The 17,845-nt window shown below is 39.0% G+C and overlaps 1 protein-coding gene across 1 annotated transcript in view; it reads right to left on the reverse strand.

Annotated features, from left to right (window-relative positions):
• LOC126470125 (uncharacterized) overlaps positions 1–17,845 on the reverse strand; it is a 130,979-nt gene that overhangs the window by 45,078 nt on the left and 68,056 nt on the right. Inside the window, exons 2-4 of the mRNA XM_050097740.1 lie at positions 16,743–16,844; positions 3,165–3,268; positions 1,220–1,368 (exon numbers count right to left, since the gene is read on the reverse strand). Of these exons, the coding sequence (XP_049953697.1) occupies positions 1,220–1,368; positions 3,165–3,268; positions 16,743–16,844 (355 nt within the window). The remainder of the gene's footprint in view (positions 1–1,219; positions 1,369–3,164; positions 3,269–16,742; positions 16,845–17,845) is intronic.

Consider the following 17,845-nt stretch of genomic DNA (forward strand, 5'->3'; position numbering starts at 1 on the left):
AAATATTTTACTCATCACTAGTTTTGAACAAATTAATAACACTGACCAAGCCCGACTTTTTGTCAGCACATAACTTGAAAATACACTGCATGTGGCTGCTACAGATGGGACATGTTGCTCTTACTGGAAAGATGTCATTTGTCCCATTTTCATATTCTCGGCCTTGTATCCCTGATGGTCTGATAAAATCTCTCTCTCTCTCTCTCTCTCTCTCTCTCTCTCTCTCTCTCTCTCTCTCTCTCTCACACACACACACACACACACACACACACACACAATGTGAATACCATGTTACAACAGGTTCGTATGTTGATACATAACATGTCTGCACAATATCATTCGATGTCATTGTGATGCTATACACCGTCTGAAGCAGAATCCAAATGAATCACTGACTTATGTTGTTTCTGTAATAACAGCAGTTTTCTGTGGCATATTCCTTCAGGAGAAGGCACTGGAGTAGTGTGATTTCAACACATTATATGCTGACCACAGAAGTCCATTGCTCTCATAAAATGTTTGTAAAAATCCAGAGTTGTGTATTTTATTCTGTCATTGTGATCATAGATTTATTTAGAAATTTGGCATGATGGCTACTATGTCTGTATGAGACAGGTAACAGAGCTATAATTTTTCTATTTTGCACACATTTAATTTTATCTGTATGGTGTTTGCTTCTTCTTGATTCAGTTTTTCCTAGAATATGTGCTCAAATTCTATCACTGTATTTCCCTTGATGATACTGAGTATTGGTCTAGTATATGCTGTCATTATTGCTTTGAAGATAGTTTTGTTTTTTCAAACTGCCTATAGCTACTAACAGTGCATTACTGAAAAGGGAAAGCTTCTCAAATAGTCGATTTACTGCAATTAGGCAATTAACTTTGTGGTTTATGTTTCTTCCTTATTCTTATACTGAATACTTTGCATATATTTTTTTGTCTTTGATTACTGTAGAGAACTGAAAACTAAAAAAAAAAAGGAAGAAGAGTCTGAAAAGCACTGCATAAAAATGTTTAACTAATCACAGATAAATCCTTGGCTAGTGACACATTAAACATTTGCAGAAAATAATCAACCATAATGAAATTAGACATATTATTAAGAATATAACATTACATCTAATATTTTCAAATTTAAAGCTATTATAATTGCTAACATAGCTTGCATGATTCAAGGTTGCTATCACAATCATGAAATTATTATTGTGGTTACTCACTCTGCTTCTTGAAAGCCCACAGGCAGCACACTTCTCCTAGTCAAGGTGTGGTTCACTTGCGAATTGACAATACACTTTGCCAAAATCACTTCTTTGGGCTCCTCAGATGTCATTTCAACTATAATTCGATGGTAATATATTTTTTGTCCCTTTATAAAACAAAAGTATGTGACTGTGAAGGCACTTCAGAAAGTTTAGATTTTGTTACAACTGTTGAATATACTTATGTTTTTAATGTTATATTTTGCTTTTAACAAAATTTACTTCATAAGAGATAACAAGATACACCACTGTATATACAGAATAATTATGTGAACACATGTGTTAAATGCTTATATACTTAAAATGTAAACATATTTTCATATAATTACTTCATGGTCTACACATGAAAAAAGCGAAAGGATAAGAAACAACAGAATCTTGAACAGACTGAAACTGTTTAGAATTGACATCACTTCGCAGCATGTTCTGTACTATGTTTGTTAATGTCACCTAATATAATGTTAACTATTCTGTAAACCACATCTGGTCAGTCATTGCTTTTAGATGAACAGTACACAGATCAAACTTAGGCTACAGAACTAGTCAGATTTAACTAAATATCAAATGCAGCAAACATATACAAAGAAAATGTTTGTGATGTGAAGGCTGGATTTAACATGTGTTATCCTGTTGAGATGCTACGTTGTAAATCACAGTATCACACTTTTCAGGTGCATTGAAATGAATGACAAGACTGGAAACATGGCTAGGATTGGGTGTTGAATGGTGTGGTTGAGTGTTTGACTTTTATCGGAGAAGCAACTGCAAATGGTATGTTGACCGTAAATAATATTGGTAGGTGTCAATTGGTATAACCATATTAGTGTTAAGGGATAGAAGCTCAGACATCAAACCAAGTGCCTATGTATGTTCCTAAAATTCAGTGCCCAAATGCCTACATAAAGATGGTTTTATGTGTAAAGGCAAGTAGTGTTGTAAACATTTACAAAGTACCTAAGGAACAGGATAATTCAAGGTGGACTATTGAATATGGACAAGATACATAAGTAGGAATAGTTGGTTCTCTTCAGGGCTGTACTCTCATATTTTCTGTACTATGTTTGTTAATGTTCTGTACTATGTTTGTTAATGTCACCTAATATAATGTTAACTATTCTGTAAACCACATCTGGTCAGTCATTGCTTTTAGATGAACAGTACACGGGGAAAGGGACAATCTGTAAGGTCCCTTGACTTCAGTCCTATTACCCATTCATGGGAATGTTTTCAGAAAACCACTCTGTAAGTGTTTCAAACCTTTCTCCAAATACAGTTGTTGTACATCAGACTGGGCTACTGCCTTCTTAAGTTAAATGGTGGAGTTGTATGTCTCAAGTTGCTCTTTGATGTGCTCGTGCATCATATAAAAGTTTTTTACTAGCCTTTGATTTAGTTTCAGAACTGATATATTTTTATGCCCTTTGGTTCTAAGAGCATTGTGTTTCCTTAACATCTTAATTTTATATCACTGTTTTTGTCTTTCCATTTTGCATATGTGTGTTGCTTATTTACTTACAGACAAAATGTTACAATTTGTTTTCAAATTGGTGGGCTCTGATCATCATTTTCACATCAATTTGTAAGGGGCAGTATACATGTATAACTCACATAAAATTTTATTATACGAATCGTAATATTGTTACACTCCATCCTGGATTTTCCATTGCTTGACATATAAAATTTTACTTCATTAAAATATAATAATGGGATATGAAAGAGATGAATGTGAATATTTACAAACTGAAATCCAGGCTTATTTCCACATACTATATGGAAACATATAAGTTATGTATACTTTCCTGAACATGCCTCAGATTTATTCTGTATGGTTTATCTTAATATGTTAATGCTAGCCATATAGAAGGTGGTGATGCATAAACAAAGTTATGAAATACCAACTTACAGTAATTTCATTTGTCACTCGAGTCACTCCACACTGGTAAACATCACTTAATGACAAATTGAAAGTCAATTTATTGCCTTCAGTTTCTGGATGGCATGCTGGATCTGAAAAATGGATAGAAAATATATAATATATATTTATAAAAATGCTAACTATAACTCAGTAACTGTCTTCTTACATAAGTTAAAACAAATTGTTGTGACACAAAACAACAGTAATGGAAATGAATTGTAGTTTCCTTCTGTACATGTATGTTCATTAGGTATTTCTAGAGGATAAACAGACTATGACTGGAAAAGTGGGGTATAAATGTTATGTTTATTTGAATGAAATCTGTTCATATGAAATGAATGGTGTCAATAAGAACGAAATTAATGAAATGAAATGAAACAGTGAAACCCATTCAGAAGAGCTGAAATGTCACTGGAATGAATATGCCATAAATGTAGTTAACAATATAAGCTTGTGCACAAACATTACATTGGAAGTTGAACATTTCAAAACAGATTTCACTGATACCACTGCATTTCATTGCATTTCAATAATTTTATCAACATTGAATTTAATCAAAATTTTATATATATATATATATATATATATATATATATATATATATATATATATATATATATATATATAACATAGGGTAAGCAAGGATCCTGCATCAACTCCTTTCCTGTGGTAGTACTAGCACTGAATGCACAAAACCTGGTTATTTATTTGTACAAATTGTATGAAAACATATCTAACCTATAATTATCTCCTCTAGACAGCTGCTTCTGTTCCGTAGACACCTTGTAATCATTTTGACAAAAACCAAGTCTATGAGTCATTTAATTACTTGTGTATTTGGTTGGCTTTGAAAAGTTAAGCTGATGGTCTAATCAATCATGGCAGCTGTTGTGATGTTCAAATAATTAAAGTTTCAGTCATGATCTGCAACAAAATTTCATTTGTCATGACTTATTTATTACACTTAAGGTACAGCACTTCCGAATGAATGAGTCTTACATTATCTCATATGCTGGTATTTCATAGATTTCATTTCCACTGATCCCTTTCATTTAATTTCAGGGACTATAAATCACTCCCTATGATAAGCTGCAGTCCTCCATAAAATCCATTCTCCCATTGGCACTATTCACACATACCATGATACAGAAGCTCTATTTGTGGTGAATGGAAGAAATAAGAAGAAACATCAGTGACTTCAAAAACTTGAATAGGGTTTGGAGGCTTGTGCAGATTTCTTAAATGATTAAAATTGGTTGCTATCTGTTACCTAATTTCATTGCTGATTACACTGATGCAAGCACCGCATTCCAGAGGTACAGAAATCCTGTCGTTCAGTCTCTGCTTTATCTTCTGCATTTGCTCTACAGTCATGTTTCGATCAGCAATGCTATGTAATCGTCCTATAACAGCAACATTCCCTAAGTGAATATTCCAATTATTTGAGATTAGTGCAAATGGTGAGTGGATAATCAATGGCTGAGTTCGTTGCCAACTTTCCACATGTGGTTTTATATTACACAAAAAATTATCCAGTCCACTCATTTTGCTAAAAATGGTTGATTTGGATAGAGTGTAAGCAGTGGAGCTCATAATTTGTCTCAGATGTTGAGAAGACAACCTGAAGGCACAGGTCAAAGACAATAACTAAAGGCAGAGCAGAAACGCAAGGGAAGAGGATATGGAGTTTTCCCATGTACTGGTGAGGATAGTTACATGTTGTGCACAAGTATAGAGGAGAGGTCAATAAGAAAATTGTGGAAGATGGTACATTGGTATATGACTGCAATTGAAGAAAGGGAAAGAGAGGAAGCAAAGCTCGAGCATATAAAAGGGAGAGTGTACGGTGAGGGTGTAAGTGGGAGCAAGACATGGTATGGGAAAAGGGATAGTGCTAAGAGCAGGACAATAACTAGTGGGGATTGGGACTAGAAAGGCTGTGGTACTGAATACTGTGTTTCTCAGACAGTTTTTCACCAGTAAAATGTGGAAGAAGAGGAAAAAGGTGGAGGATACAGGTTGCAGAGGTTGAAAGAAATTTCACTTCCCATTTATATGCCTTCCTATTGCTCAACACTTCCTATATATAGTGATTGGCTGTCTTTACTAGTTTCTTTCTCTGTTTAGGTAGAACTATTTTGTTCTGCTCAGGACTGGGTTGGGATTATTTTTTAATACAAGCAACATATCATCTGGTGCCCCCTTTCTCCTCCCCTGGTTGTATACTTTTACCCATGCAAGTATTTGCTGCTAATTATGAAATATTCTGTATAAAAATTTTGCTCTAGTGGAACTCTCTGGTGTCCCTCTCTGTTTGACAGCTCAAAAGGACAACTGTGTTGCTTCAGCCTTAAACCAGCCCTGGATCTATTGTCTCTTGATCATACACAAATATGATTTGTAATGGTATGCATGATAACCAGAAGGTAAGAGAACAAACATGTCAAATACACTTATTTTATACAGAATCATAGAATGTGTTAGCATTGGCCATCTTCATAGACATCTGCAAGTCTGCAAGTAGGGGAACTTTCACTCCCTACCCCTTGTTCTGAAATCTGGAGTACAGACTTTTCATTTAGTACATAATAATTCTTTTACTTTATAGTGGTGAGTGGACAACCATCAATTCTCTGGGTTGTAATAAGTTTTTTGTGCCACTTATAAAATTGGCATGACATGTCTCAAAACTGACCAACTCATTTACATTAAAAATGACAGTTTTAGAGTCTTGCCCCACTCCCCTGAATAAACTGCTGTGTGTGTCCATAGCCATCTTTAGAATGTATGGCTGAACTTGAAATGATTGTAGAGATATCCTGTGACAATGTCTAACACAAACAGAAGTGTAAAATATGTCAATCGCTCTTCTCCACAGACAGTACATTATTTTTGTCTTAAGCATCTGGAAGCCGTAGCCTCTCTTAACATCAACAAAATACTTCTATGTCAGATTCTCTACTATGCCACTCACATGAATATGGATCACCTGAAAGACATTCACTGATATTACATTAGTTCTTAAGACTGCATCTAATTTGTTTCGGTTAACTGTCCTTATTCAAGTTTACTCCATATAAGTACTTGTTTAGAAGACAAATCTGGTGGATGAGGCAGGTAATTCTATTAATGTTACCACAAAAGTAGTATTCCAGAAAAAAACACTCTGAGTCTCTTTGATGATGTTTTGTTGCAGATATATCAGCTGCAACAAGCACATGCAGAATGTTCTTCCAAGGATAAACAGTAATGTCTTGGAGTGTTTTCTATTATCTTAATGGTATACAAATAAAACTATGGGACAAAATATGAATTGCCTTTGTGGTAACAGTGGTAACACATGCACATATCTTGATTTGCTGATCAACTGAGCTAGTGATGCAATGATGGAACTGGATATATACATATGAGAAGAGTGACGTTCAGCTCAGCAGTACAATAATTACATGTTGTTTAGATGAGCTAGCAATGTAGTTATTTAATTAACTTTCTCATGCTCATATTTTCCTAGACAGACTTAAATATGCTGTTGTTAAGCCATGTCACAAAATAGGAGAGGAAACAATAATAAAGAATTACCAACCATCTCATTATTGCCACTATAAAAAAATTGAGGTGACCACCTGTAATAGAATTTATAAATCCACGGTAAAGAGAAACATTTAGCACAGCAAACATTCAGGATTTCTAAACAGACTGTCATCTGAAAGGTTGTACTCACCTTGACAGATGACATAATAATTTAATTAAATTATAAATTATTACCATTGGGACTGTTTTGTGACTTTACTTACATGAACATGACACACTCATGCAAAAGATAAAATATTATAGAATATAGTACACAAAGCCAGTTCATGGCATTTATCTTTAACTGTGTGCCAGAAAGCAATGTGTATCACTTAACAACAACAAGTACACATAATTTGAAGGAATCTGACTATTTTAAGTTTGCTGTTGTTCCTGCGCTGGCCGGAGTGGCCATGCGGTTCTACGCGCTATAGTCTGGAACCGAGCGAACGCTACAGTCTCAGGTTCGAATCCTGCCTCGGGCATGAATGTGTGTGATGTCCTTGGGTTAGTTAGGTTTAATTAGTTCTAAGTTCTAGGCGACTGATGACGTCAGAAGTTAAGTCGCATAGTGCTCAGAGCCATTTGAACCTTTTGTTGTTCCTGCTACATAAACAATCTTCCACTTGTATTGTCATAAGATAATAAAATAATGGTTCACTCAGAATTTGAAGCAATCACACAGAGTACCACATGGTTATATTTGTTGTTTGTTTGTGATCAGCAGGGTGATTCAGCTAATACATTCACCTAAAATATTTGCAAACTCATTTAAGATGCCATAATTCTGTTTTAATCGAAGCCACATAGACTGATGTCATAGCTACATTAATTACAGAAATATTGATATGAACTTGGTTTTTTCAAATGGAGCTATAGTAATTTCTGCTTCTCAATCTCTTCTTCTCAAAGTGACCCAATAATTACAAAAATCTGAATTTGAAGTTTATCTGTTCAGAGCATCAAATCACTTGCTGCCTCACGTATAAATTCACGATTTCACACCCAAATGAGGAAATTCGTTACTTCAGCTAAGGAGGAAACGAGCAATGTACTGCCGAAATAGTGGTATAAAAGGGGAACAAAGAAAATTTAGCTTTCTGTTCTGCCTGTGTAATTCAGATGTATCACGTATTGGTTAGCTTTTTTTTTAAAAAAAAAAAAAAAGTCTTTCGCAGCAGATAAAAGGCAACCTGCAACGAGCGGAGTGAGTGAAATAGATGTTCTGTTAACTCGTCCCCACAATTCACGCGTTGGGTCCAGAGAAATTGAGAGTGTTTCTGTGATATTTCATTCTAGTGTTGTTCACATTTTGTGCATATACAGCTTCCATGCGTATCACGAGTCACTTCACTCGTGGATTGCCAGGCTCTCTATTCGCTTGTGGCTGGGTAAGTGCTCATCCCGTTCTTTCTTGATGTTGAATAGCACGCGAGACGTCACCATTGGCCTGCACATTCGCCTGATTTGACACTACTGGACATTTTTGTTTCGGGTAAGATCAAAGATAAAATCTCTGCACAAACTTCGACTACCTTGTGCTTGATTGTTGACGAAGGTCCGAACATATGGTTCAAATGGTCCAAATGGCTCTGAGCACTATGGGACTTAACATCTGTGGTCATCAGTCCCCTAGAACTTAGAACTACTTAAACCTAACTAACCTAAGGACATCACACACATCCATGCCCGAGGCAGGATTCGAACCTGCGACCGTAGCGGTCACGCGGTTCCAGACTGAGGCGCCTTTAACCGCACGGCCACACCGGCCGGCCCGAACATATGGTTTAGGTTCCCACATACGTGAGTGAATTAGACTTGAAGGTCCGAACATATGGTTTAGGTTCCCACATACGTGAGTGAATTAGACTTTAAGTAATAGAACTCAGTATGTGGCCTTGACTACGAGTGTTCATCAGAGACAGGGATATCGTCAGGAGTGCCCTGGGGAAGTGTGATATTACTTCTCTTATTCCCTACATGCATAAATAATTTGACAAGCACGCTGAATAGCAAGCTGTGGGTGTTTGCGGATGACGCTGTGGTATACAGGTGGATGTTGTAGTTGAGTGACTGCAGGAATATAGAAGACGACTTAGAGAAAGTTTCTAATTGGTGGGGTGAATGACAGCTAGCTCTAAATGTAGAAAAAACTTAATGAGGACGAGTAGGAAAAAAGTCCTGTAACGTTCGAATACAACATTAGTAGGGTATAAATTGACACAGCAACTTCGATTAATTAACTTCATGTAACGTTTCAAAGAGATATGAAATGGAATGAGCAAGTCAGTTTAGTTGTAGGGAATGCGAATGCTTGACTTCGTTTTATTGGGAGAAATTTGGGAAAGTGTGGCTCGTCGACAGAGGAGACGTCCTATAAAACGCTAGTGCGACCCATTCTTGATTACTGTTGGAGTGTTTGGGATCCCTACCAGGTAGGATTGACGGAAAACATCGAAACAATTCAAAAGCAGTCTGCTAGATTTGTTACCGGTAGGTTCGATCAACACAAAGGATTACAGAGATGCTTCGTGAACTCAAATGGCAATCCATGAGGCTTGGTCTCTCCACAAAGCACTATTAAAAAAAATGGCTCTGAGCACTATGGGACTTAACTTCTAAGGTCATCAGTCCCCTAGAACTTTGAACTACTTAAACCTAAATAACCTAAGGACATCACACACATCCATGCCCGAGGCAGGATTCGAACTTGCGACCGTAGCGGCCGCACGGTTCCAGACTGTAGCGCCTAGAACCGCTGGGCCACCCCGGCCGGTAAGGCACTATTGCACGCAAATTTAGAGAACCAACATTTGGAGCCGACTGCAGAACGATTCTACTGCCCCCAACGTGCATATCGTGTAAGGACCATGAAGATAAGATGCGAGAAATTAGGGTTCGCACGGAGGCTTTTAGACAGTATTTTTCCCTCACTGTATTTGCGAGTTGAGCAACAGTGGAAACGACTAACAGTGGTACAAGGTAGCCTCCGCCATCCACCGTACGATGGTTTGCGGAGTATGTATGTAGACGCAGCTATAGATATATCTAAGAGGATCTACAACACTGTAGTGCGTGCATCGATATCAAAGGGATCTCTTCAGTTTTTCTAGAAGCTCTTGCACCAGAGATTGCAGTGCACCGCCGGGACTTTGAACACTTGATGACATAAATGGAATATTATGACCACCGTCTTTTGTGATACCAGTATCCTTTTCTGTTGCTGTGTATCGAACTTACTTTTTTTTCATGGGTCTGTCAGATATAAGAGCAGTACTGTTACTGTGGTTGACTGGTGAATCAACCTTAGATACCACATCCTTTGCCTTTCAGTTCGTGTGTCGTTCCAACCAGTTGTAGCGAAGTGGATACAAAAGTTACGGTATATACGTTAATACAGAATTCCGCATAAGACTGCAATCTGTTTGATTTTCATAACAGATAAACCTAAGTTCTAAACATTTAAATCTCCCCGAAACTACGGGCATGGATTTATCTCGATAAAGTCTACGATACTTACGACAGAAATTATTATACCGTAGTTCAATTTGGAACAGCGAGGTATCTAGCCTATAACTATCTCCGTTATTGATATTGTCGCAGAAAAACGTAAGAAACTGACTTTTAGTGTGGTGCAGTTGATACGGTATTGGACTCATATGCAAAGGATAGCCGGCCGCTGTGACCAAGCGGTTCTAGGCGCTTCAGTCTATAACCGCGCGACAGCTACGGTCGCAGGTTCGAATCCTGCCTCGGACATGGATGTGTCTGATGTTCTTAGTTTAGTTAGGTTTAAGTAGTTCAAAGTTCTAGGGAACTGATGACCTCAGATGTTAAGTCCCATAGTGCTCAGAGCCATTTGAACCATCTGCAAAGGACCATGTGTGTAAATTTTAATTTCTGTATCTATTTCTAGTACCTTCTAGATGTGTCAAGAAGTAATATTCTGGAAGGTTCTGTGGATGTATATATACCGTATAATCTTCCGGCTGGAGGCAGTTCGCTCCGTGCTCTTGTGCATGTGTGTGAATTAAGTTCTCAATAAACCATTCACTCAAAAATAGTGTCGTTATTCAACTAGCTACATCTAAGGACACCTGATTCTCGCTAGCTACGTGACGTTATTCTGGTGGAGGCGCGGGTATTTGACCTCGTGATCACGCGCATCGTTGACGACACAGTGGCTCCAATGAGGCCGTCGTTTACCTGACGAGAAACCCGCGTTCAAGCCATACTCTACTGAGCGGAATCTCGGCGACTGAAGAAGACGAGATGTCACCAGCCATTTGCCAATATATAAGACATCCAGCTGTGTTCTCTGGATATGATGGCCAAGTGGTTAAAGCGATACTAACGTATTGCCACCTTCAACAAATGGGACGAAACGGTATGCTTGACTAATGCATTTTTGTGCTTGGAGGGGACCACCAAGCAGTGGTATGAGAACGAGAAAAAGTTGATAGTCTGGGAAGTACATCAGACGGAATTACTGAAGTATTTTGGAGACACCCAGTGACAGAAGCGCCATGCAGAAGAAAAATTAAAACGCAGAACACGGCGTTCAGGAGAAACTACAAGGTCGTAAAGTCAAGACGTCTTGGAGCTGTACACAATTGTCAACCGTCGAATGAAGGAGGAAGAGAAAGTTGCGCATCTCATGAAGGGGGTTGTTGACGATATGTACCAGGCCCTTCTACTGAAGGAAGTGTGCACAGCAAACGATTTCATAAAATGGTGCCAGTAGATTTAGACAATGCATCAAAAACGAATTGGCTGCAAGGAGTTTGAACAAGTTTCAAATGTCATATTGATGGCTGCGTTGGAGGAAGAAACACGTTTGACAGAAGTCATTCGTCAGATAGTGAGTGAGGAAGTTCAAAAGGCGCTGGGAGCACCCTTCGAACCAAAAACCGAGACGCTGCAAGAGATCACAAGGGAGGAAGTGCTACAGACGCTAGTATCTCCAATCTCTCATCGTCCAACTCCATCGAAAACGGTGAAACAGTCGAGGGGAGGACGAATATATGTTTCTACAATACAGCATTAGGATCCTGTTTAGGTCCCAGGGAAGATTGACGTCTAGAGAACCCGGGACAATGTACCAACACGTTTTCATTGCTGGCGACCGTGACATGTGGTGCGCTACTGCCGAAAAAGATGGTAGGTATTTAATGATGACCGTGCCAAGACAACGCAAGCAGAACTAAACTGATACCAGTGACAGGACGATGGAGAAAGATGAGATAATGTATTTACAGGATGTCACTGATCACCATTGCAGCAAGCTTGTTGCTGAAGAGGACACTCCCCCACAAGCTGATCAAGATCTCCATCGCTGTTTAGAAGCTTCAGCCGATTACCTAGCCGCTGTAGCCTGGAAAACAAAATGGTGTGACCTTCCTTGGGGGTAAATCCTCTGTCATCGATCATTACAAAAATGACGGAAAACTACGTTGATATCCTCATAGATGGCCGACCAGTCTGAGCTCTTTTGGACTCTGGAGCATCATATTCAGTCAATTCGGAGAAGTATTTCCACCAGTTGCAGAAAATCATATTCGTCGACAGCAAAAACTGTCGGCTGAAGGTGGCTAATGGGAAGTATGTACAACTTACAGAAAGATGCATTATTTCAAAAATGGTTCAAATGGCTCTGAGCACTATGGGACTTAACTGCTGTGGTCATCAGTCCCGTAGAAATTAGAACTACTTAAACCTAACTAACCTAAGGACGGCACACACATCCATGCCCGAGGCAGGATTCGAACCTGCGACCGTAGCGGTCACGCGGTTCCAGACTGTAGCGCCTAGAACCGCAGGCCACTACGGCCGGCGATACATTATTTATGTCTGTATAACTGGTCACACAGCACTTTGAGTTCATCATCTTACAAGAATGCAGTCACGAAGTCATTCTCGGATGGGACTTTCTGTAAGATTCTCAAGCAGTAATGGATTGTGATTGCTCGAAGATTATGTTAGACGAGATAAGAGGCGGTGGAGAGGAAGATACACATCATAGTGTATGGAGACTATGTGTGCTACGATCATTCTTGCAGCCAGTGCTGCAGGGGTAACTGTCATGTGTGATGCCACGCATCAATCTATGGATCTCATAGTGGAATGTAATAGAAGAATATCACTGGAGAAAGTCTTATTCATTACAGCTTCTGTTGTCGCATTTAAAATAGATTTGGCGAACTGTGGGTAGTTAACCGCTGCAAAGAGTCACAGATCCTTCCGAGACGCATGTGCATAGCAAACGCTGAGCCGTGAATTGAAGAGCAGCTGAACATCATAGAGACCTCCCGTAACGAGTCAACAATTGAGATTATCACTATCACTACAAGACAAGATCTTCAAGCTCTGCTATCGCCAGACCTAACAAAGGAACGACAGGAGAAGCTACTTGTCATTCTTCAACAGTTCTCTAAATGTTTCGATCCACAGGTGCAAAACAAACAAACCGTGTGTCAGCAATGGAACGCCAAATAATTCGTGAAGAGATAGAGAAAATGATGAAGGATGATGCCAGTCAGCCATAGTAGAGCCTATGATCGTCACCGGTGGTTCTCGTCAGAAAGAAGGCGGTTTTGTGTCGATTACAGGAAACTTAATAAGGTAACTAAAAAGAATGTTTCCCTCTTCCACGAATCAGTGATACACTGGACTGTCTGAAGGGAGCTAAGTTTTTCTCAATCGTGGACCTATACTCAGGGTACTGGTAAATCGAAGTAGTTGAGGCTGATCGTGAGGATACTGCTTTTATCACCCCTGAGGGCTATATGAATTTAAAGTAATGCACCAGCAACTTTCAAATGGGTGATGGATAATCTGTTACCCTACTTCAAGTGGACATTATGTTTTTGCTACTTAGATAACATTGTAGCATTCTCCGAAACATTTGATGAACACATAAAAACACCGAGAGCTGTTCTTAAGTGCCTCAGACAAGGTGGCATAAAACTTAATACAAAAACGTGTCTCTTTGGAGCAACAGAAATCAACATACGTGGATATCTTGGGCCAAACGAAGGTGTGTGGCTTGATCCAGAGAAGGTGAGAGCTATAACGGAATTTCCTATTCCTAAAAATAATAGTGATGTGAGAAGCTTCCTTGGACTCTGTTCTTGTTACTGGCATTGTATTACAGACTTCTGTACCAAAGCCAAGCTGCTCCAAGTGTTGTTATAAGCTGATGCTAAATTTATCTGTGATAAACCTCAACAAGATTCTTTCAATACTCTGTAAATAGCTCTGACGACTAACGATGTACTTGGTCTGTATGATGAGAGAGCACCTGCCGAGATGCGTATAGATGGCACTGGGTATGAGATTGGTGCCATTCTGGAACAAATTTCAGATGGAAAAGAGAAGGTAATAGCTTTGCTTCCAGGACACTTACAAAAGCCAAGAGAAACTACTCAACGACGGGACGAGAATTTCTTACTGTTATCTGGGTCATTTGTAAATTTCGACCGTATCTCTTTGGAAAACCATTGACAGTTGTTACAGATCGTTATTCGCTTTGTTGGTTGACAGGCTTTAAGGACCCATCAGGATGACTTGCCAGGGCGGCACTACATCTTCAAGAATACGACATTACCACAGTGTACAAAAGTGGAAGAAAACATCGAGAATAACAGTATTGTCAGGTACGTGGGTACACTTATATTCAACAATCTGCCAGAACATGGGTAAAGTGATGTAGTTTAGAACCTTCTGCTATACTGAACAGTGTCTCCACAGAAACTCCTGAAACTGTGAGCAGGAGTGAGCAAGAATGTCACACACACTGTTTTAAATGTCCATGTAATTTAATTTGCTCCTGGGTCTGCATTCCGAAACGGGTTGAGTAGGGCCAGAGCCACGGTTAACACCTTGCAGCAGCATTGTGTCAGACAAGTAATGCTTGTCTAGGAATCTGGACACATGCCTGTGGTTCTAATCAATGATGGTCATATTGTAGCTGCTATTCACGGGACGATTTGTAGTAAACTAAGATATTTGACAGACAGCCATATGTGACAATAATCTTGCGAAATCCATCGATTCCTTCTAAGGATGACCTCATGTCTGATCACAGGCAATAATACTCTAGACACTACGTCACATTTTCCTCGTGCTCCATGATGCACATTGAAAATAGTCAAGTACTGCTACTGTGATGTATCATTACTGCCGTGCTCACTGGCAAGGCTGTTTCTAAGCTACAGCCAGGAGACGTCTCTCTTAGATGAGGGGAGGAACATGTGGCCTTTCAATGCTTGTGTCTTACAAGAAAGACTTCATAAAGAGGGAGACTGTTGTGTTAAGCAAAGAGAAATTCCTTTTACAGTATAAAGGGCTTCTTCACAGGCGGATATGTATCTCCAAACCCCTATTATCTGAGAATTGGCAACATGTGAACCTAACTAACATGAAGTCCAAATTAGTAAAGTGCGGCACTGCCTGTACAAGACGCAGCTTATAATAAACTGATGGTACATGCTGGTAGTTAAATTGTCGTCTCTACTAGGCTTTTAGTGTATCCTATGGCCTACACTACAAACAGTAAGTGTGGGATTAATTTCCTTTATACTGTACCATAATCCACGAAGTTCAAATGAACTATGAACAACCCACTGGTACATAGGGACTTCAGAAACTATGTTACTCGTGTCATTCCAAACCAAGACCATTGCGCAACAAGGGTCGCGTATTATCATAAGAGAGTACGTGCTCTGGGTTTCCTGCACGTACCGCAGTCCAGGAAGTTCATGGCAACTATAAAATATCCGGTGTTATGTAGGGACTTCAGAAAGTAAGTTGCACATGTCCTCCCATACCAAGACAGTTGCGCAACACGAGTGGCGCACTGTCGTAAGAGAGTACATGTTCAGAGTTTCTTGCGGAGACAGTTCTGCTGCAGTGCGAATAACAGGTCTATCACGGTGTGGAACTAAAATTGGGCACCAAGTGGAGACGTACTCCAGAGTAGAAGTACGCGGGACGGTACGATTCTTGTGGAAAAAAAAAACGACTAAATGGCACACATATTCACCATGAAGTTCTTGGCGAAATATGGGCAAAACGCGATATTGCGTCGCGCTGTAGTGAAATTACGCCAAAAATTTGGCAAAAGTCTCACTGGCGTGGGTGATCCTTTTCGGGAAGTCCACATTTTTCACCATGCGATTTCAATGTTTCGCAAGCTGAAAGAACATTGTGGGGGGAGGGGGCGGGGGGGGGGGGGGGGGCGGGGAGAAAATTTCCAAACGGTGAAGGTGTTCACACTGAGATTCTCGAATGGCTCCATGACCCTAACAGCATGCGGGACAAATGCTGTGGAAGAAGACACATGGAGAGGCAAGAATGCTCCTCTGACGGCTACAACAAACGTCAGTAACGGCATTATGTGATATACTGTTCAGGTTTACACTGTGTCACTAAGCTGTACCCAGTGTAATTGGAAACTGTGTCCGAAAATCATATGATAGTGAATTAAATTAACAAGATGTTACGTTGTAGGTCTACCTATTTTCCATCTTGATATTTCCTTTATGTGTATTCGTACTAACAGTCTTGTGGTAATTTAAGAACTTAACTAGTCATTGATTATCTCAATGATTAAATCCACAGTTAAAATTTTCTCCAATTTCATAAACTGCAAAAACACAATTCCAGTTTGGAGAAATTCATTCAAAACGCTTGAGACATAAGAAAAGAAAAAACTTTTTTCTTCGCCATATGCCAAGAAGGTACAGTTTAGAAAATTTTCTTCAAAATAGAATTGCTCTTCCAGGTAGCACAAGAGTGGACTTGCAATACCATTTTGTATCAGCAAGTCTACTCCACGTAGCTGCTCTCTCCCCTTATCCCTCCATCTGCACCCATACAATCCAATCCCAGCTCTGTATGACAACAATGGAAGATTAAACCAACATTTTTTTAGCTACATTAAAAAAAGTTTTGTTCTTAAGATGAAGTAAACAACTCATGAGTAAAAATACTTACTAGGATAATGTTTCAGTTGTTCTAAGTATACAGCACCCATTGAGTCTGTCATAAGGAGTTCCACTTGCATGGTGTCATCTGAACAGTGGACCTTGTACTGAACTGTAACATAAAACCGATACGAATATTTTAGCATAATAGTATAATAACATTTTAAATAATATTAATGAATCATTATAGCCGCCATGTACCAAGTTTCATATATCTTACGATGGGAACGTGCTGTCTGTACCTCTTTGCTCATGTAAATCGTGCTATAATGTTCGTCACTGATCACATAACGTAAGAATTTCTGACTCGTCCAGCAATTGTTGTATAAGGAATAGGTACTACTGCATCAGCTATCACTAGGTCCCAGAGATCTTGAACAGAGTTCTGCAGAATATAATTTTTTTTCTACTGATTTTTTTTTTTTTTTGTGTTTTTGTGTCTCCCACAGGGAGACCAGACAATGCACTGTATTGTGTTTTTAATCCAATAGAGATATTGCAGAAAGTACGTTATTACTGTATTATACTGACCAATAAAATTACATTTTAAACAACAAAGTTCCTTCCATTGAACTTCTGGTCCAGAATGAGTGAAAAGTAAAAAAATCATACTCTCTTTTGTCAATAAACTATAACTGTTGTCGCAGTATTTCTCGCCTGTCGAATAAATTGCATACTATCATTCAACAATTTTTGGAAAGTTTTATTAATGCCTTAAAATCGAATTTCTGAAGGTCTTGTTGGTAATTAGGATTTCAACATAAGCAATACATAGGATTTTTACATTCAGTAACCATGCCTCAGAAAACTGATAGACTTAATGGCCGTTTTCTGCGGAAGCGATGCACGTCGCATCTTCGGAAATTACGGAGCATCGAATTAATACATTAGACGTACTGTTTCTATTGCTGGCACAAATACGCATCATGACGCTAAATAACGGCAGCGGTAGCAGTACTCAGTGCATCAGGATATTTTATTTTATCGTAGTCTTTTCTGACTTAAACATTGGTTTTCGATGGCGTTGCCATGTGAAGAAAGATCTGTGAGAGATCTGCCCGTATTACCACTAAAAAAAGAGTAATAAGAGTGTGTATTAAATACCAGATACGG

Source organism: Schistocerca serialis, chromosome 3 (assembly GCF_023864345.2).
Source record: "Schistocerca serialis cubense isolate TAMUIC-IGC-003099 chromosome 3, iqSchSeri2.2, whole genome shotgun sequence".
NCBI classification, from domain to species: Eukaryota; Metazoa; Arthropoda; class Insecta; order Orthoptera; family Acrididae; genus Schistocerca; species Schistocerca serialis.